Source organism: Entelurus aequoreus, linkage group LG05 (assembly GCF_033978785.1).
Source record: "Entelurus aequoreus isolate RoL-2023_Sb linkage group LG05, RoL_Eaeq_v1.1, whole genome shotgun sequence".
Classification (NCBI taxonomy): domain Eukaryota; kingdom Metazoa; phylum Chordata; class Actinopteri; order Syngnathiformes; family Syngnathidae; genus Entelurus; species Entelurus aequoreus.
In genome coordinates, this window is record NC_084735.1 from 6,239,989 (window position 1) to 6,261,981 (window position 21,993).

General features: G+C 41.6%; 1 protein-coding gene across 2 annotated transcripts in view; it reads right to left on the minus strand.

Annotated features, from left to right (window-relative positions):
- Window positions 1-1,296: 1,296 nt before the first annotated feature.
- Window positions 1,297-21,993, minus strand: part of LOC133650064 (nuclear pore complex protein Nup153-like) — a 61,581-nt gene continuing 40,884 nt past the window's right edge. Inside the window, exons 9-21 of one of the 2 annotated variants that reach the window (XM_062046861.1) lie at window positions 21,229-21,369; window positions 20,991-21,152; window positions 20,773-20,919; window positions 20,605-20,691; window positions 16,367-16,451; window positions 16,131-16,223; window positions 15,488-16,060; window positions 15,257-15,424; window positions 10,017-10,871; window positions 9,594-9,941; window positions 9,336-9,527; window positions 9,071-9,260; window positions 1,297-2,406 (exon numbers count right to left, since the gene is read on the minus strand). In XM_062046861.1, coding sequence (XP_061902845.1) covers window positions 2,319-2,406; window positions 9,071-9,260; window positions 9,336-9,527; window positions 9,594-9,941; window positions 10,017-10,871; window positions 15,257-15,424; window positions 15,488-16,060; window positions 16,131-16,223; window positions 16,367-16,451; window positions 20,605-20,691; window positions 20,773-20,919; window positions 20,991-21,152; window positions 21,229-21,369 — 3,129 coding nt within the window. In that variant the 3' untranslated portion in view covers window positions 1,297-2,318. Of the gene's footprint in view, window positions 2,407-9,070; window positions 9,261-9,335; window positions 9,942-10,016; window positions 10,872-15,256; window positions 15,425-15,487; window positions 16,061-16,130; window positions 16,224-16,366; window positions 16,452-20,604; window positions 20,692-20,772; window positions 20,920-20,990; window positions 21,153-21,228; window positions 21,370-21,993 lie in introns of both variants that reach the window. The other variant, XM_062046860.1, reaches the window with a different exon arrangement.

The following is a 21,993-nucleotide window of genomic DNA, read 5'->3' on the forward strand; positions in this document are numbered from 1 at the left end:
TTTGGAGGTGGGAGGGGCCTATCCCCAGGTGCATGTCTTTGGAGGTGGGAGGGGCCTATCCCCAGGTGTATGTCTTTGGAGGTGGGAGGGGCCTATCCCCAGATGCATGTCTTTGGAGGTGGGAGGGGCCTATCCCCAGGTGCATGTCTTTGGAGGTGGGAGGGGCCTAACCCCAGGTGCACGTCTTTGGAGGTGGGAGGGGCCTATCCCCAGGTGCATGTCTTTGGAGGTGGGAGGGGCCTATCCCCAGGTGCATGTCTTTGGAGGTGGGAGGGGCCTATCCCCAGGTGCATGTCTTTAGAGTTGGGAGGGGCCTATCCCCAGGTGCATGTCTTTAGAGGTGGGAGGGGCCTATCCCCAGGTGCATGTCTTTGGAGGTGGGAGGGGCCTATCCCCAGGTGCATGTCTTTGGAGGTGGGAGGGGCCAATCCCCAGGTGCATGTCTTTGGAGGTGGGAGGGGCCTATCCCCAGGTGCATGTCTTTTATGGCATTGTTTAACAACTGCATAAATATGGTATTATTGTTTAACACCTGCATAAATATGGTATTATTGTTTAACACCATAAATATGGTATTATTGTTTAACACCTGCATAAATACGGTATTATTGTTTAACACCATAAATATGGTGTTATTGTTTAACACCTGCATAAATACGGTATTATTGTTTAACACCTGCATAAATACGGTATTATTGTTTAACACCATAAATATGGTGTTATTGTTTAACACCTGCATAAATACGGTATTATTGTTTAACACCATAAATATGGTATTATTGTTTAACACCTGCATAATTACGGTATTATTGTTTAACACCTGCATAAATACGGTATTATTGTTTAACACCATAAATATGGTATTATTGTTTAACACCTGCATAAATACGGTATTATTGTTTAACACCATAAATATGGTATTATTGTTTAACACCTGCATAAATACGGTATTATTGTTTAACACCATAAATATGGTATTATTGTTTAACACCTGCATAAATACGGTATTATTGTTTAACACCATAAATATGTTATTATTGTTTAACACCATAAATAAGGTATTATTGTTTAACAACTGCATACATATGGTATTATTGTTTAACAACTGCATAAATATGGTATTATTGTTTAACACCTGCATAAATACGGTATTATTGTTTAACACCATAAATATGTTATTATTGTTTAACAACTGCATAAATAAGGTATTATTGTTTAACAACTGCATACATATGGTATTGTTTAACAACTATAAGTAAACAGCTGAATAACTTCCAAGAAAGCAGAAATATTTGATAGTTTTATTGATAGTAATGAACCATGGTTTTGAAGTCTTATCACTCATCTGGTAATAATTATAATAACAATAATAATCATCATGGCTTCCAAATTAAACTCAACTTCCTTACCATCCAAAGTCCCCCTTGTCCATTTAAAGCTGCGATATAAAAATATATACTTAATACTTTGTACAATACTGGTTTTGGTCCAAACAAAAGTGGATCAGTAAGCCAAATAGCCTTCAGTCATCAAAGGCTCTCCAATTTGCATGTAAGTCCTTTTTAAATGGATGTGGGCAACTTTGAAGATAGGAACGACAACAAGCGACTGCAGACACGGGAAGAAAAGGACCGTCATGGGGACAGAGAATTTAAAAAAAGAAAAAGAAAACAACGAGTATTTACAAGTGGTGGTAATGCTGAAAGGCCAATTAGAGCTGAGCAGGTGGGAAGAAGTCACATGGAAAGCACACATTTACAAAGGTTCTAACCAACAGTGCATGTACACTCGCCTCCTTTCCTTCCTTCCTAGCCTCCTTTTAATTACAAACATTCATATGCTCTCACACACACACACACACACACACACACACACACACACACACACACACACACACACACACACACACACACACACACACACACACACACACACACACACACACACGCGCACACACACACACACACACACACACACACACACACACACACACACACACACACACACACACACACACACACACACACACACACACACACACACACACACACACACACACACACACACACACACACACACACACACACACACACACACACACACACACACACACAGCTACAGTGTGTACATACAGTTTACATCCAGCAGCTCCACAGTCCTTGGTTGTGTGTGCACTAAGTCTGGACATGATTGTTGTCACACTTCAGTCAGCAGCAGGTGGAAACAGACAACATCAGCCACCTGACGTACGTGGGAGCAAAAAGCCACACACCTGCCCCGGGAAAGTCCTCCCGGTCGCCGTGCACACCACCGCACGTCTACGTCCTCCTGCGCCGCGCCTGCTTGAACTTACGTCCGCCTATCGGCTGCTGGCCGGCGGGGGCCGGCGTGAAGGACTTGGATGACCTGCAGAGAATCATCAGTGTCACACTCTCTTCTAATGCTACAAAGCCCAAAAGCAGTCAAGTAGTCAGGTTATGTAAATGCTAAATAAAAAGACGTATATTCAATTGAATGGACGGCAAAGACGAGATATTTCATGTTCACACTGAGAAACTTTGGTATTTTTGGCAATTAATCATTCACTTAGAATTGAATGGCAGCAAAGTAGTCAGAGGGGCATTTTTACCACTGTGTTACATGGCCTTTCCTTTTAACAACACTCAGTAAAGGTTTGGGAACTGAGGAGACACATTTTTTGAAGTGGAATCCTTTCTCATTCTTGCTTGACGTACAGCTCAACAGTCTCCCTTCTCATATTTTAGCCTTCATATTTTCAATGGCAGACTACAGGCAGGCCAGTCTGGCTTGGCATCGTCCTGCTGAAATAAGCAGGGGCGTCCATGATGGCAACATATGTTGCTCCAAAAGCTGTATGTACCTTTCAGCATTAATGGTGCCTTCACAGATGTGTAAGTTACCCAAGTCTTGGCCACTAATACACCCCCATACCATCACACATGCTGCCTTTTACACTTTCACCCTAGAACAGTCCGGACGGGTCTTTTCCTCTTTGTTACAGTTTCCAAAAACAATTTGAAATGTGGACACTTTTCCACTTTGCATCAGTCCATCTTAGATGAGCTCGGGCCCAGCGAAGCGTTTCTGGGTGTTGTTGATAAATGGCTTTGGCTTTGCATAGTAGAGTTTTAACTTTCACTTACAGATGTAGCGACCAACTGTAGTTACTGACAGGTGAGGTGTTCCTGAGCCCATGTGGTGATATCCTTTACACACTGATGTGGCTTTTTGATGCAGTCGCGCCTGAGGGATCCAAGGTGTGTAATATCATGGCTTACGCGCAGTGATTTCTCCACATTCTCTCAACCTTTTGATGATATTAGGGAGCGTAGATGGTGAAATCCCTAAATTCCTTGTTGAGAAATGTTGTTCTTCAACAATTTGCTCAGGCATTTGTTGACAAAGTGGTGACCCTCGCCCCGTCCTTGTTTGTGAATGACGGAGCATTTCACGGAAGCTGCTTTTATACCCAATCATGGCACCCACCTGTCCCCAATTAGCCTGTTCACCTGTGGGACGTTCCAAATAAGTCTGATGAGCATTCATCAACTTTCTCACTCTTTTTTGCCCCTTGTGCCAGCTTTTTTTGGAAAAATGTCGCAGGCATCAAATTCCAAATGAGCTAATATTTGCAAAAATAAAGTTTGTCAGTGTGAACGTGAAATATCTCGTCTTTGCAATCTATTCAATTGAATATAAGTTGAAAAGAATTTACACAACATGACAACTTCACTAGTTTTGGATTTTGTACTACATCACACAACTCAAATACACACACACCCCCATGTTAAATACTACCATCACAAAGAAGATGTGTACTTGACGTTGAAACAAATACTACCATCAGAAAGAAGTAGAAGATACTGTACGTACTTGACGTTGAAACAAATACGTCACCAAAAAACTTTACGTTATGTACCGTAAATGTCAGACTATAAGCCACTACTTTGTTCCTACGCTTTGACCCGGCAGCTTATAAACGGAGCCGCTAATTTATGGATTTTTCTCCGCTGACGGCCATAAAGCAAATAGTTTTCATTAAACACGTGCAAAGACACTGAAAAGGCCGTTTCATTTTTGTGCTACGGCGCCATCTTTTGGACAAGTTTGCTCACTGCAGGTGTAGCTGAGGGGAATGCCTGCAAGTGTTTCCTGCTCTTTAAAGCTTTGGACCGGAAGTACATGTGCCGCTCCGTCTTCTGTTTGTCCATTGCGTTTCATCACTCCAAGCCACGTTTGTAAGTTTTACAATATAACAAACTATTTTTACGTACTAAAGCGTCCCATGTGGGAGTGTTTTCATATTTGTACATGCTATCGTTATGTAATCAAGCAAGCTAGCGTCATTAGCATTAGCTAACACGTTTACGAGTGTCTGTTAGTATTATTAACTTACAATAGCATTCTTTTTGTATTGTTTCACTTTCACAAATTCCTCAGTAAATTCACCAAAACGTCACAGTGGAGTTATTGAGTCTGTTTAGCTCAGGGGTCGGCAACCCAAAATGTTGAAAGAGCCATATTGGACCAAAAATACAAAAACAAATCTGTCTGGAGCCGCAAAAAATTAAAAGCCATATTACATACAGATAGTGTGAATCAAGAGGACTTAAAGGGAACTAAATAAAGGGAACTAAATGAGCTCAAATATAGCTACAAATGAGGCATGATGATGCAATATGTACATATAGCTAGGGATGATACCCGAAACCGGTTTTCCCGGTTGTTTGATAAGAAAAGAACCGAGTCCTCGGACTCGAATCCCTTTTTGAGAACCGGTACCCGTTATCGAGACCACTATAGTAAAGGAAAAGAGTTGATTCTTTATTCGAATCCCGTCCCGACCAGAAATGCTCCGTGGGACATCACAATAAATGACGTCACGTAGCTCAGTCATTAGGCGCAGATAGCGAAAGCAGGAAAACAATGGACGGGAAAAAGCGCTCCAAGGTGTAATAAAGTTCAAAACCAAAGCTATAATCCATCGAATAACTTTACTGAGAGATTTTAGCAGGGTAAAACACATGACCAACACTTTTACGACCAACCGGAAACATAGCAACCAGGCTAGCAACGCACCTCCTTTACGGCAGCTGTCGCAACGTTCTTATAGCAACCGCAGCACATACATATATATACAACATATCTCCCTTTTTTAACTTTTGTTTTTCTTTCCTTGTAAACAAAACAAAATCACACTGTAGATGTGTTGTCTGTCTAATTATAAATAATGCAGACGAGGCGTGTTGGCTGAGTTCTTGACGTTTACTTTCACAGCGTGGCAACATGCAACACTTTTCGGGGCTACCGCGCATGCTCGTCACTCCCGTTGCATGCTGGGTAGTGTAGTTGTTATATTCTCTCGCTCATAACATTTTTCCCCCTATAAAGAAATAATGTTAACTCAATAAAGTGTATTTCTTTTTTTAGCTTTAACTTTTCATTTTTTAGCATTGTAACCACATTTGCAAACAACTTTTCTCTTCATAGAATTTTCTTTCAATAAAGAAATAAAGTGCAAAAATGTCAAAGCATCATAACAAACAGTTATGTCAAATAGCAGCAGAAGTGCACTTTTTGGAGAGCTGTATTATTTTCAGTTTTGTGCCCAAGGGACTGATTTTATTTAACACTATATTATTATTTATACACCTATAGTGATCACAGAGACAGGTTGTTTTTGTGTTACTGTATATATTTGTTTCTCTGAAAAATCCCACTTAATATACTTTGGGTAACAACAGTCAATATTTATTTATTTTATTTTATTTTTTTAGGTGGGTAACAGTCAATATTTATTCATTTATTAGATTTTATTTTTTTATTATATAATAAAAGTGAGCTTTTGTTAAACCAAATATTGTGTTTTGTGTTTTTTTTTTCCATATACAACCTATCTGGACTCCATAAGAGAATCGATAAGGAATCGGTTCGATAAGAGGATTCGATAATAGGCTCGAACTCGATAATTCCTTATCAAACATCATCCCTACATATAGCTAGCCTAAATAGCATGTTAGCATGGATTAGCTTGCAGTGACCAAATATGTCTGATTAGCACTCCACACAAGTCAATAACATCAACAAAACTCACCTTTGTGCATTCACGCACGACGTTAAAAGTTTGGTGGACAAAATGAGACAGAAAAAGAAGTGGCATAAAACACGTCCTAGGAAGTCGGAGAAAGTTATGCATGTAAACAAACTACGGTGAGTTCAAGGACCGCCAAAATGAGTAGGACAAAACGGCGCTCGCCAAATACTCGAATCAGTGAAGCATGTTTAATACAAACAGTGTGCTTTATAACAATTAGAGGTTTGTGTCATGTTTGTCTTCCTACAGAAACCATGTTAAAACAAAAAATATTTTTTTTTCCCCCTCATCTTTTTCCATTTTTCATACATTTTTGAAAAAGTTCAGAGAGCCGCATGCGGGTTGCCGACCCCTGGTTTAGCTGATTGGAGAGCCAGCTTGCGCAGCTAGTGGGTCCATGACCATGACTTCTGTTTTGTTTGATCATCCCTTTTACTGCCCTGTTACAGACACCGTTTGGACACAATTAAGGTATGTAAATAAACATTTACAGAATATTTCAGAGTAAATCACTCATTTCACAACGTATATATTTGCGGCTTATAGTCCGGTGCAACTCATTTATGGGAACAAAAATGTTTTTTCTTCCAAAATTTAAAGAGTACGGCTTGTATGCCGTATTTTTCGGAATACAAGTCGCACTGGAGTACAAGTCGCATTTTTGGGGGAAATGTATTTGATAAAAGCCAACAGCAAGAATAGACATTTGAAAGGCAATTTAAAATGTCTAAAGAATAGTGAACAATAGGCTGAATAAGTGTACGTTATATGAGGCATAAATAACCAACTGGTATGTTAACGTAACATATTATGGTAAGAGTCATTCAAATAACTATAACATATAGAACATGCTATACGTTTACCAAACAATCTGTCACTCCTAATCGCTAAATCCCATGAAATCTTATACGTCTAGTCTCTTACGTGAATGAGATCAATAATATTATTTGATATTTTACGCCAGGGATGTCCAAAGTGCGGCCCGGGGGGCCATTTGCGGCCCGCAGGTAATTTTTTAACGGCCCCAGAGCACATTGTAAAAATACGATATATTGTATTGGTTTTTGAAATAAAAAATGTCAAAATGGCCCCCGCTTGCGTTGATTTTTCAGTGTGCGGCCCTCAGTGGAAAAAGTTTGGACACTCCTGTTTCACGCTAATGTGTTAATAATTTCACATAAGTCGCTCCTGAGTATAAGTCGCACCCCCGGCCAAACTATGAAAAAAACTGCGACTTATAGTACGAAAAAAACGGTAGTGAGAATATACTTATATTAAGGTATTTTTGGGTTCATTGAGGTTAGCTAATTAGGGTCCGCCCTGTAACCAGTACAAAGGACTCCCACAGGGAGTCCTTTGTACTGGTTACAAAGGAACCTATTGTTATTATTGTAAGGTTTTATTATTATTCTTTATTATTATTTTTCCGCAGCTTTGCGCACTACTTTGCCCCTTCAAAACTCACCAAATTTGACACACACATAGAAAAACGTGCCCCAACCACTTTAGTAAAAAAACCAAACCCCAAAAATCAAAATTGCGCTCTAGCGCCCCCTAGGAAAAAACAAAAACAAACTGCCTGTAACTCCCACTAGGAAGGTCGTAGAGACATGAAACAAAAACCTGTATGTAGGTCTCACTTAGACCTACAACTCATAATGACACATTCTCGGGCGAAAACCAGCAGGAAGTTGGCAATTTCCCATTTTAGACAAAAATGTACTAAAAACACTGCTTTTTACATCTTTGACCTCTAATTTGACCCCCTTAAAATACTTCAAAACTCACCAAACTTCTTACACACATCGGGACTGGTGGAAATTGCGATATAAAAAAAAACCGAACCCCAAAACTCAAAATTGTGCTCTACATAATTTTTGAATAAAACAGAGAAAAAAACTGCTCCTCAGAGGAAAACTCAGACAAAACTGCTTGTAACTTCCGGTAGGAACGTCTTAGAGACATGAAACAAATACCTCTATGTAGGTCTCGCCTAGACCTACATTTCATAGATTGACATCCTTCAGCAAAAATCAACAGAAAGTTTGCTGTTCCTCCTTCAAAACAATATTTTTGTTACAACCGGTCACCAAACATCAAACGTTATCTCCTCTGAGCGCGTTCGTCGTTTCGGCTTCAAAATGCTACAGGAGAGAGATTAAAAGTTGACGAAAAGAGTTGTGATTAGTGCTACCGTTTTGATTTTACGAGCCTTCAAAGACCCGCAGCACTAAAGTTGCTCCGGTGCCAAAAATGACAACGAAAATGCAATTACTCCTTCTTTGTCCTCAAAATTCTACACACAATACCCTATAATGACAATGTGAACTCAGACACAACTTCCTCTAACTCCCAGTACGAATATCGTAGAGACACGAAACAAAAACCTCTATGTAGGTCTCACTCAGGACTACCACTGGACAAAAGTATTGGGACACCTAGGACTAGCACCTGCCAAAAGGCGGACCCGTCCAAAGCTGCTTGCAGCTTTAATTTATACATATATTGTATTGGTTTTTGAAATAAAAAATATCAAAATGGCCCCCGCTTGCGTTGATTTTTCAGTGTGCGGCCCTCAGTGGAAAAAGTTTGGACACCCCTGTTTTACGCTAATGTGTTAATAATTACACATAAGTCGCTCCTGAGTATAAGTCGCACCCCCGGCCAAACTATGAAAAAAACTGCGACTTATAGTACGAAAAAAACCGTAGTGAGAATATACTTATATTAAGGTATTTTTGGGTTCATTGAGGTTAGCTAATTTTACTTGTTCTGGAAAGTCTTGACAAGCCAAATTTTCTTGTTCTATTGGCAGATAATTTTGCTTAGTTCAAATAAAATAGTATTTTTTTTTCTTGTTTTTGAACACTGGCTTTTTGTAGTGTATACATACTGGTGCGCACTATAGTCCGTAAAATAGGGTACTTGATGTTAAAATAAATGAAAGATACGTACCCGATGTTGAAAGCGAGCTGCGGTGAAAAGTTGAATCCGCCTCCTGACTGGGGTGCGAGGGCGGGGCTGGCGGCCGGTGCAGGAGGGGCCGCTGCTCCTGCCAAAAAAGTGAAGACCGGAGGACCAGAGACCCGAGGACCGGCGGTTGAGGACTCTAACGCGCTGGCTCCTCCAAACTGAAAGCCTGCGGCTGAGAACAAGGTGACAAGTATCAGCTGAATGGATCCCAAAAAAAAGAAAGAAAAAGGATTCAATCACTACTCACTTTGTGCAGAGTTGGCAGCGGCGCCAAACGCAGGCGCGGGGTTGGCCTGCTGCCCAAAGACGGGCGCGGCGGTGGGCTTGGCTCCAAACATTGGAGTCTGGGAAGTTGCTGACGGGAAGGGAGAGCCGAAAGATGAGCCGAACGCAGGAGTCTGAGCGGGGGTGGATGAGCTAACCAGGAATGGGTTGGGAGCTGAGGACAGACAGGAAGTAAGCGACCAAACGTGAGCAAGAACAGGAAACAGCGTCCGACACTGACCTGCGGATGGGGCAGCAGGGGGCGCTGAGCCTCCAAAATTGACGGAAGGAGCTCCAGGAGGCGCCGAGCCGGCCCCGGCGCCGAAGACGAAAGACTGGGGGGGTGCCGGGGTGGAGTTGGGAGTCTGGCCGTCCTGGTTCTGTACGAAGACAAAGGCTTTGGCCGGGGGGGCGTCAGCGGGCTGGCCGAACATGAAGGTGCTGGGAGCCGCAGCAGGAGCGGGCGCTGCTTGGGTGCTGATGCTGCTGCCAAACAGACTGGCGTTGGGGGCGGGGCCTGACGACGTGCTGGGAGGGTTGCTGGGATTGTTGGCCACGAAGGAGAAAGCTGCTTTTGGAGCGTCGGAAGCTGTGTGGGAGGAGAGAGCTCAGGTCAGGTACTGTGGAAGCCACATTTTCACAACAACAACATACAAGTCTGTACCTGCAGCACTTTGTCCAAAACTAAAAGATGGCTTAGGAGCCTCCGCATTCAAACTGTCGCTCTTGTCAGCTGGTTTGCCGAAGGCAAATGTGGGCGGGGCCTGCTTTACCGGCGCGCTCGGCTTGCCGAAAGAAAAGCCCCCCAAAGCGGAAGGTGCGTTGTCGCTATCCTTACTAGCGGCGCCAAACAGGAAGGCAGACGGCGTGGAGGAGGCCAGCACGTCCTCCTTCTCCTCGGGCTTCCCGAATGCGAACGTGGGTGGTTTGCTGTCGGCGGGTAACGATCCAAAAGTAGGTCCCGTTGGCGGCGTGGAGGCGGCCAGGGCGGGCTGGCCCAGCCGTGCAAACACGGACCCTGCAGTGGTGGCCGTGGGGGTGCTGGTTGATGTGCTGACATTGCAGGAGGAAGCAGGGGGTGGCGCTGTAACCGAGGGTGTGGGGGGGGCATCTGGTGTTGGCTCTCCGGGCTTGGAAAGGCCAAAGCTGAAGTTGGTCTTGGAGGGGCTGCTCTCCTTGGTAAAGGGTCCAGTTCCAAACATGATCCCACCGCTACCTCCGAACTTAAAGTCAGATCCTGCAGCAGGTTGCTCCGCCTTCTTGTCCTCCTCCACCTCGGAGGAGGAAACACCAAACTTAAAGCCTTCAGACGGGCCGCTGAATTTGAACCCCGATGACACGGAGTCTTTAGAGGGGGCTTCTGATGAGAGGCTTCCAAACGAGGTGCCAAACTTGAATCCTCCCGACGACAACGAGGAGGGTTCTGAAGCGGCCACCCCGAACTTGAACCCTCCGGAGGTAGAGTTTGACGCACCGAACGAAGAAACTCCAGATTCTGAGGTAGAAGATGAACCTAAAGCTGGACAAAAAAACAAAGTGTGTGTAGATTTCCACTGATTGAGACGTGTGCAAAACTGTACAGTCTAGACTACTGCAACGCACTTCTTGTGGGGATCCCCAGCAAAAACATCCAGAAGCTGCAATACATACACAATAGTGCTGCTAGGATCCTGATGAGAGTGCGGAAATAACGATCATATCACACCAACTCTCAAATCCCTTCACTGGCTTCCTATTCCACTCAGGATTGAATTCAAAGTCTCCCTACTAACCCACCAGTGCCTCCATGGAAATGCCCCCCTCTACCTCAAAGAACTGCTCACCCTCAAATCCTCCACACGACACCTCCGCTCCGGACAGGCTAACCTCCTCCAACCTCCGAGGACAAAGCTACGAACAATGGAACGTCTGTGGAACGCTCTCCATGACCACCTGAGGGCACTACAGACTGTGGATGCTTTTTAAAAAAGCCTTTTTTTAAAGATATATGCATACTAGTTTTAGCTATTTGGCTGTTCTAGTTTTTATTATCTTTTTATTTTTTTTAATACACTGTAGCACTTTGAGGTTGTTTACTCAATGTAAAGTGCTTTTTACATATAAAATCTATTATTATTATTATTACAGTGCGAGTAATTTACTCGCATCTGCGACTAAAAATAGGTCGTGCAAGTATTGAATTTTTTTTAAAAAAATTAGCACATGCGAATACAGATTTTTACCCTCCAATTAGCATTTTTATCCAAAACTAAATCAACCTACATCGCATGTTTGAAATAAACCAATGTCATAACCGAATGGACAGGTGATTGCCGCGGAAGTGTCACTGATCATTCTGATGACAATAAACATGATTATAGGACACACACACAATAAACATCAGTGTTTCCCACACATTCATTTATTTGTGGCGGCCTGTCACGAAAGAATTACGTCCGCCACAAATACATTTTTTTTTTGTCCTGTCCAGCTTCTCAGGCAAATCATATAGTTGATGTAGATGCCCATATAGGCTGTTCAGATTTACTTTACAAAAGAGAAGTGTAGGATACTTCTATTGTTGCCTTATTTGTATTTGACCACTACTGTTTTCTGTTTATTTGTTACTGACTGTGGCAGGACACCTCTGCCTCTGTTTCACTTTATGTTGCTGGTAAATAATATGGTTGTAGTAGTAGGCTAAAGTGAAATTATTTAGTATGCACTAATGAAAGGGGCAGAGCTTTAAGAGACATTTTAGCTTTTATATTTAATAAGATATATTTTTTGTAAGAACCACAATTAATAAATATATTTCAGTGAATAACTTATTGTTCAAATCTGTATATAAATATGTACATAAAGTGTTGTCATTATATTGTAAAATGGATGAATGGATGGACGTTTAAAACAAAACTGTTATTATTCATTAGTAAGTATACATTTTTTGAGCCTTTTTTAGAGGAAATCATATCATAGTAGTAAATTATGCAAATTACTCGATGATGTCATGTTGACCACGCCCCCACCGCCACAGGTATCTTGGCAGTTTATGGGAAACACTGAACATGATTATAGTACGTACACACAAAGTTGTTAGCCAGGAACTCTAACCTGCCAAGTGCTTCACGATGCTGTGTTCTGAAAATTACTTTTAAAAAAGTTATTCATTATAGTTACTCCTTACTTTACCCAAAAAAATAATTCTTAGGCAAATAAATTGTGTTATTTAAACAATTAACTTCAAATGTCTGGCATAATGCAGTTAAGATAAGTGTCAGTGTGGCCGAGTGACGTTTGACATCAGCGAGTTCACGCTCTTACAGCCATTTTAGTTTCAGCTGTTTTTTGTTAGCTTAGCAGGCTAGCAGCATATTGTGCTTGTGTGTCGTGTTTACATCATCGAGTGGTCTGGGGTTACCTCGCTAGCTGGAAATGTATTGTAGATCATAAATCATGCCTCTCACTTGGATAGTAAAAGGATGAGGACATATTCTGACACGTTGGTCCACTTTGACAGCCAATTTAGACTTGGAAATGGCGACGACACAAAAAGGAACTTGGCTCTACCTCCCTTTTCTTGGCGAGGATGATGAGTCATTTTTCATCTAAATGGGAATATATGAACACCCTAGCAGTCGGCATCTTAATGACTGCAGACATTGTCCAGTAAGTGATGTTTTGTTATGTTTGTTGGCTCTCATGAAGTCTAATAATCAGTGATGTTAAAAAAAAATAGCAAATGTGATGCACTTCTAAAATTACCGCGCCTTGTATGTCTAACATGATCCAAATAGGTAAATATTAGATGTTACTACATGACATATATACTTACATCATGTATATATTACATGTTATTATGAATGTTACTACATGACATATATACTTACATTATGTATATATTACATGTTATTATGAATGTTACTACATGACATATATACTTACATTATGTATATATTACATGTTATTATGAATGTTACTACATGACATATATACTTACATCATGTGTATATTACATGTTATTATGAATGTTACTACATGACATATATACTTACATCATGTGTATATTACATGTTATTATGAATGTTACTACATGACATATATACTTACATCATGTGTATATTACATGTTATTATGAATGTTACTACATGACATATATACTTACATCATGTGAATATTACATGTTATTATGAATGTTACTACATGACATATATACTTACATCATGTGTATATTACATGTTATTATGAATGTTACTACATGACATATATACTTACATCATGTATATATTACATGTTATTATGAATGTTACTACATGACATATATACATACATCATGTGTATATTACATGTTATTATGAATGTTACTACATGACATACTTACATCATGTGTATATTACATGTTATTATGAATGTTACTACATGACATATATACTTACATCATGTGTATATTACATGTTATTATGAATGTTACTACATGACATATATACTTACATCATGTATATATTACATGTTATTATGAATGTTACTACATGACATATATACTTACATCATGTGTATATTACATGTTATTATGAATGTTACTACATGACATATATACTTATATCATGTATATATTACATGTTATTATGAATGTTACTACATGACATATATACTTACATCATGTATATATTACATGTTATTATGAATGTTACTACATGACATATATACTTACATCATGTATATATTACATGTTGTTATGAATGTTACTACATGACATATATATTTACATCATGTGTATAAAACCTTATGGAGGTGTTTGCATGTTTTTAAGGGCTTTAATAGGCAGAGTAAAGCGACTCGCCTAGGCTCCATTGTAAGCGGACTTTTGATCGCATTTATTTTATATTCAGAATGCATACACAAAAACATTGTCAAGTCTCTCACAATGATTGTGAACGATAGGCAATTTTTTGTTTTTTTAAAGTGCAGTTCCCCTTTAATAATGATATTGAAGACATTCTACAACAGTGTTTTTCAACCTTTTCTGAGCCAAGGCACATTTTTTTCATCGAAAAAAGGCGGAGGCACACCACCAGCAGAAAACATTAAAAAACGAAACTCAGTTGACAGTAAAAAGTCGTTGTCGCAATTGTTGGATATGACTTTAAAGCATAACCAAGCATGCATCACTATAGCTCTTGTCTCAAAGTAGGTGTACTGTCACATCACACCCTGACTTTTTGAGTTTTGTGGTGTTTTCCTGTGTGTAGTGTTTTACTTCTTGTCTTGCGCTCCCATTTTGGTGGCTTTTTCTCTTTTTCTGGCATTTTCCTGTAGCAGTTTCATGTCTTCCTTGAGTGCTATACCCCGCATCTACTTTGTTTTAGCGATCAAGAATATTTAAGTTGTTGCTATCCTTCTTGGTGGGGACATTGTTGATTGTCATGTCATGTTTGGATGTACTTTGTGGACGCCGTCTTTGCTCCGCACGCTGTAAGTCTTTGCTGTCGTCCAGCATTCTGTTTTTGTTTACTTTTGTAGCCAGTTCAGGTTTGGATTTGTTCCCTAAGCTACAATGCCTTTTCTTAGGGGCACTCACCTTTTATTTTTGGTTTTAGCATTAGATACCTTTTCACCTGCATGCTGCCTCCCACTGTCATCTGCATATTGGGATCACGACAAACCATGTTCCGACATCTACAAAGCAATTAGCTACCGGCTGCCACCTACTGATATGGAGGAGTATTACATTGTTACGCTGCCGAGCTCTAGACAGCACCGACACTCAACAACGGCACATTATTTGCAGAGTATAATTACCGCTTTGCAAAAATTTTTTTTACCCCAAATAGGTGAAATTAGATAATCTGGTGGTTGAAAAACCCAGTTCTACGCTAATTGTTGTCATTTAGTAGCAGCGGTGCTACAAGCCCTGGTGTGTGTTACCTTTGGCCTCCACTTGAGCTCCAGGTTTGGCTGCCGAACAGGCAACACACTTGACATCGCCAGCCTGGTTCTGCACCATGCAGACGTCACACTCCCAAGAGTTCTCTGGCTTCTTGAACTTGTCCCCAAAGCCAGAGAAGGGAGTGCTGTTGGCGGTAGAAGAGGCTCCTGCGTGGAAGATGTTGAGGTTAAAAGGACTGCAGAGAGAAGGAGTGTTGCGCTCCAGCGTACCTGCTCTGGTGCTGGTGCAGTCTACACAGTTTGTATCCTCCGCCTTGTTGGGAATCAAACACACGTCGCACTCCGACCCCTCCGGCTTGTTCAACTCTCCGAACCCTGCAAACGGCGCAGAGGAGGCTGGCGTGGAGGGGTTGGGCGCGGCCTTTACAGCCGAGAAGGCGGAAAAGAAAGAAGGTGGGGGCTTGAGGCCCGTCCCGGGCTTGGCCGTCTCGCAGGCCACGCACTTGACGGCGTCCGCCTTGTTGAAGACGAGACACGTGTCGCAGTCCCAGGATCCTGTCGGTTTGGAGAACAGCGAGCCAAACGCTGCGTTTGCCATGCCGCTCTTCAGGCCCGAGGAGGCGGGGCTTGTCGGTTCGCACGGGGGAGAGGAGCCCGGCCGGGCCGCCGCGCAGCAAACGCATTTTGTTTCCGTGGGCTTGTTCTGTACCAAGCAGACGTCACAGCTCCAGCCAGCGGGAGCTTTGAACAAGTCACTGAGGCCTGTGGAGGAGGACTGTGTGGAGGTCTTCTGGAGAGAGTCATCAGAGCTGGGGGACTTCTGCGCCGTGGTTGAAGCAAAGCCTGGGCCACAGAGACACAGCGTTGTTGACATTTCTGCTAGGAAACAAGTTGAAGTGTGAGCGCTTCTGACCAGGTGCTTTCAGGATGGATAGCACGCTGCCTTGCTTCAGGGTCTTGGCCGGTTTGAAAGGTCCTTCAAAGTCTTCTGGGCTTGCGGCTCTCACTGAAATCCACCAGATTGTTAGTAGAAATAGTCAAAGGCACACGACAAAATTTGAATTTTCTCCAAATCCTCCAAATGACTGAATGCTTTTTAACGACCCACAGAAACCCTGTCTCAGCAACGAGACAAATACACCTGTTTACCTGGAGTTGCAGTGGGTGTGGCCAGCTTCCCGTTTGACATGGCGGGAGTCAGCTTTGTGACAGGAGCGCTGAACGTGAATCCGGCCTGTAGAGGTCAGAACAAGCAGTTAGTACCTCTTTTAGTAGGGATGATACTCGAAACCGGTTTTTCGATAAGAAAAGAACAGAGTTCTCGGACTCGAATCCCTTTTTGAGAACTCGTACCCGTTATCGAGACCACTATAGTAAAGAAAAAGAGTTGGTTCTTTATTCGAATCCCTCGGAACGAATCCCGTCCCGACCAGAAATGCCCCTTGAGACATCACAAGAAATGACGTCACGTAGCTCAGTCATTAGGCGCAGATAGGGAAAGCAGGAAAAACAATGGACCGGAAAAAGCGCTCCAAGGTGTAATAAAGTTCAAAACAAAAGGTATAATCCAATGAATAACTTTACTGAGAGATTTGAGCAGGGTACAAACACATGACCAACACTTTTACCACCAACCGGAAACATAGCAACAAGCCTAGCAACGCACCTCCTTTACGGCAGCTGTCGCAACCTTCTTAAAGCAACCGCAGCACATAAAACACACCTCCCTTTTTTAACTTTTGTTTTTCTTTCCTTGTAAACGTTCCAAAATCACACTGTATAGGTGTTGTCTGTCTAATTATAAATAATGCAGACGAGGCGTGTTGGCTGAGTTCTTGACGTTTACTTTCACAGCGTGCTCATAACCTCATTCTTAGCTGCCGGGTGGCGACATGCAACAACACTTCTCGGGGCTACCGCGCATGCTCGTCACTCCCGTTGCATGCTGGGTAGTGTAGTTGTTATATTCCTAGCTCATAACATCACAGCTTTCCCCCTATAAAGAAAGATTTTAACTCAATAAAGTGTATTTCTTTTTTTAGCTTTAACTTTTCATTTTTTAGCATTGTAACCACATTTGCAAACAACTTTTCTCTTCATAGAATTTTCTTTCAATAAAGAAATAAAGTGCAAAAATGTCAAAGCATCATAACAAACAGTTATGTCAAATAGCAGCAGAAGTGCACTTTTTGGAGAGCTGTATTATTTTCAGTTTTGTGCCCAAGTGACTGATTTTATTTAACACTATATTATTATTTATACACCTATAGTGATCACAGAGACAGCTTGTTTTTGTGTTACTGTATATATTTGTTTTTCTGAAAAATCCCACTTAATATACTTTGGGTAACAACAGTCAATATGTATTAATTTTATTTTATTTTTTTAGGGGGGTAACAGTCAATATTTATTTATTTATTAGATTTTATTTTTTTCTTATATAATAAAAGTGAGCTTTTGTTAAACCAAATATTGTGTGTTTTTTTCCATATACAACAATCTGGACTCGATAAGAGAATCGATAAGGAATCGATTCGATAAGAGGATTCGATAATAGGCTCAAACTCGATAATTTCTCATCAAACATCATCCCTATCTTTTAGTGAGTCTATTCTAGCACTTTAAGGACTTACTTTAGATCAAAGCGCCGTGCTAAATGTATTAATAATAATAATAATAGAATGTATTTGTAAAAAGCACTTTACATTGAGAAAACAACCTCAAAGTGCTGCAGTGTATTAAAACAACAACAAAAAAGATAGTAAAAATAAAAACTAGAACAGCTTAATAGCTAGAACTAGTACGCATATATTTAAAAAAAGTTTTTTTTAAAAAGAGGGTTTTTAAGCCTTTTTTTAAAAGCATCCACAGTCTGTAGAGCCCTCAGGTGGTCAGGAAGAGCGTTCCACGGACTGGGAGCGGCAGAGCAGAAAGCCCGGTCTCCCATTATTCGTAGCTTTGTCCTCGGAGGTATTAAAATCAGTGTTTACCACAGATTGCTAGTTTACTTGTAGCGGTGGGGGCGTGGCCAGTGTGGCGTCAACATGACAGCATCATTTCATTTGCATATATTTGCTGTAAAAAAAAAAAGCTAAAATATTTTTTATACGTGTATCTAAAAACAAATCAGGGTTATTAGTAATTACATATAGGGCTGGGCCATATGGCCGTAAACTATATTACGATATATGTTTTTTATATTGATCGATATAAATAATTATTGACATTTTTTATGACTATCTAAGCCTGCCAATAAATACAGTAATACAATTGGCAAGGTACCAAGGGTATGTCTGGTCGGCAGGTTAGAGGAGCGCAGCTAAAGTGGTGAAATCATTGCAGTAGATTTGAAGGTAGTTGCAGTTTGGAGACACTAGATGGCAGTAGTGTATAAGCAGCGCTACACAGAGTAGTTTGATTAGCTGCTCATTAAAAACCGACAAATTGGAAGTGCCAGGATGTTGCCACACTAACGCCGACAAAAACTAAAGACTAGTTTTGGTTATGGTTTGATATATAAAAATATTACAGTGTCTGTTCGCACTCCATGCAGAGAATTCACAACGAGACAAAAATACGGCTTGGTGGTTGATACTGTTACGTGATTAGCTGTTAGCGCGTCCCAAATTTCCATGAAATTCCCATTGAAAAGAATGGGACATTTATCAAAGTTCCACAACTCCCACATTAGTTAATCTGATTCAAACTTCAAAATATTCAGCCTGTTAAGGAATTGTGTTCTACCCTTTTAACAATTCTAAAAAAAAAACAACAACCCCGATTTCCTAGAATTTCCAGTCTTTAGGGACATTTTCCCCATTCAAAATGAATTATCCATTTTTTCAAACTTCCGCAATTGCCACATTTTTCAACCGAACCATTCCCCCTTCAACTCATCCTGGACATTCAAACTAACATTTTTCCATGTTCAACAAATTTCTAGGAAGTCTGTTTTTTTTCTAACCTTATTTCCAGCCGCTTTCAGTGTGATGCCTCCTTTCACCGTTCCACTGTCCAAACATTCCTCTCAGTCAGGACAAAAAACCAAGTTGTTTTTTGAACTGGAAAAATTCCCGCTTTTGCCGAAATTCCGTAATACCATTCCTCAATTAAAAAGCTGTTACTACTTCAACATTTCTAGACTGATTTAAGCAATTCAAGCACCAACCAATTCAGCTCATGTAGGACATTCGTGCTCCTAATCATTTTCAAAAAAATTCCCCGCTTTTCCCAAAAATTCCAGGAAGTTCCCAGTGAAATCAATGGGACATTTTTCAAGCTGTTCAAACCATTCCAACATCAACACATTCCACTCATCCTGCACATTCTAACTAAACACTTTCCCAAGTTCCAAACTAAATTCCCTTTTTCCTGGGGAAGTCAAACTCTTCATCATTCAAACCATTTTTACATTCGTACTACATTCTGTCAGCATTTCACTTCAACATCAGCATTGGAGCATTCACAAGTCATCTCGTTGACATATACTATTCAGTGTTTCCCATAAACTGCCAAGATACTTGTGGCGGTGGGGGCGTGGCTATAGGCGTGGTCACCATGACATCATCGAGTAATTTGCATAATTTACTACAATGGTTTGATTTTCTCTAAAAAGGCTCAAAAAATGTATACTTACTAATTAATAATAACAGTTTTGTTTTAAACGTCCATCCATAAATCCATTTTACAATATAATTACAACACTTTATGTACATATTTATATACAGATTTGAACAATAAGTTATTCACTGAAATATATTTATTAATTGTGGTTCTTGCAAAAAATATATCTTATAAAATATAAAAGCTAAAATGTCTCTTGAAGCTCTGCCCCTTTAATTAGTGCATACTAAATAATGTAACTTTAGCCTACTACTACAACCATATTATTTACCAGCAACATAAAGTGAAACAGAGGCAGAGGTGTCCTGCCACAGTCAGTAACAAATAAACAGAAAACAGTAGTGGTCAAATACAAATAAGGCAACAAGAGAAGTATCCTACACTTCTCTTTTGTAAAGTAAATCTGAACAGCCTATATGGGCATCTACATCAACTATATGATTTGCCTGACAAGCTGGACAGGACAACAACAACAAAAAAAAAATCTATTTGTGGCGGACGTAATTCTTTCGTGGCGGGCTGCCACAAATAAATGAATGTGTGGGAAACACTGCACATGAAGTGCACATACATGTAAAGTACATGACTATACACCAGAAGGGCACACACATGTAAAGTACATGACTATACACCAGAAGGGCACACACATGTAAAGTACATGACTATACACATGAAGGGCACACACATGTAAGAATCATGTTAAATCAACAAAACAGTTTGTTATATTTACAGGTTGTCATGTCATTCCTGGAGAAGGTACTTACAGTCGGGGAGAAGGCAGGTGGACTGGCAGAAGTTGCTTTGACGATGGGCGTGGAGAAGGTAAAGGGCACAGGCGATACAGGGACCTCCTATGTGGGGGACGGGGACAAAAACAGCATTTGGGGACTGCGCTAACACGAGGTAGCAAATAGAAATGTTGCAAGACTGACCGGAGTGATGGTGATGCTGGAAGCGATGCGGGCGGAGGACTTGGCGCAGGTAGCGAGAGGAGGCTGCGGGGAGGAGAAGGAGAAGGCGGGCAAGGCGGATGTGCTGATGGGGAGTGAAATGCTTGGAAGGTCTGGTACTTGGACCACCTGAGGTCAGAGAGTAAACGCAGCTGTCCAATAAGCACTTAGCAGCGATGTAGTGTGTCATGTATGGTCACCTCCTCATCTTCAACACGCTTGGAGGACAGCCGGGTGCTGGTCCTCTCTCGCTTCATCTTGCCGCCTCCGGAGCTGCTGGCTGCTGCAGGCGTGCTGGACACGGGGTAGGCTGGGGGCCCGGGGGGGATTCTCTCAGGCTGCGGCGGCGATGGTCTGCGAGGCTGGAGGTTTCAAAGAAACACATCAGACATGGAACCGTCACTGCTGAGAGCACTTTGTTTGGGTCGAGGATCCGACCGAGTCTCGAGGGGTCCGGTCCAGGGGTCGGCTCAGCCCTCCCGGGGTCAAGCTCGGCCTAAAGGAGACGGAGCGGTTGGCGGAGGATGGAAGTGCAGCAGGAACCACCAACTTCTGCACTGGGGGGAGGTTGGACTCCAGCTGAGGAAAGAACACATGGGTCGTCATGGTCTCTATGAGGGACTTCAGACCTGAACAAAACATGAGAGACTTGGACTGTTTTGGCACAGGTGTCAAACCCAAGGCTCGGGGCCTAATCTGGCCCATTAAATGATGATGACGGTTTGTATCACAAGACCAGACGGCGGGAGGCAAGCTGAAGGTTCCTGGTTCAACCCTTCCACCATCCCGGTCACGTCCGTATTGTCCTTGAGCAAGACACGTCACCCTTGCTCCTGATGGGTGGTGGTTAGGGCCTTGCATGGCAGCTCCCGCCGTGAATGTGAAAGTAGTGCCAAAGCACTTTGAGTACCGTATTTTCAGGACCATAGGGCGCACCGGATTATAAGGCGCACTGCCGATGAATGGTCTATTTTCCATCTTTTTTTCATACAAAAGGCGCACCGGATTATAAGGCCAGTGTTTCCCACACATTCATTTATTTGTGGCGGCCCGCCACGAAAGAATTACGTCCGCCACAAATAAAATAAAAATATATTTAAAAAAATTTACAAATTTTTTTTTGTGTCCTTCCTGTCCAGCTTCTATAGCAGGGGTCTCAAACTCAATTTACCTGGGGGCCACTGGATGCAGAAACTGGGTGAG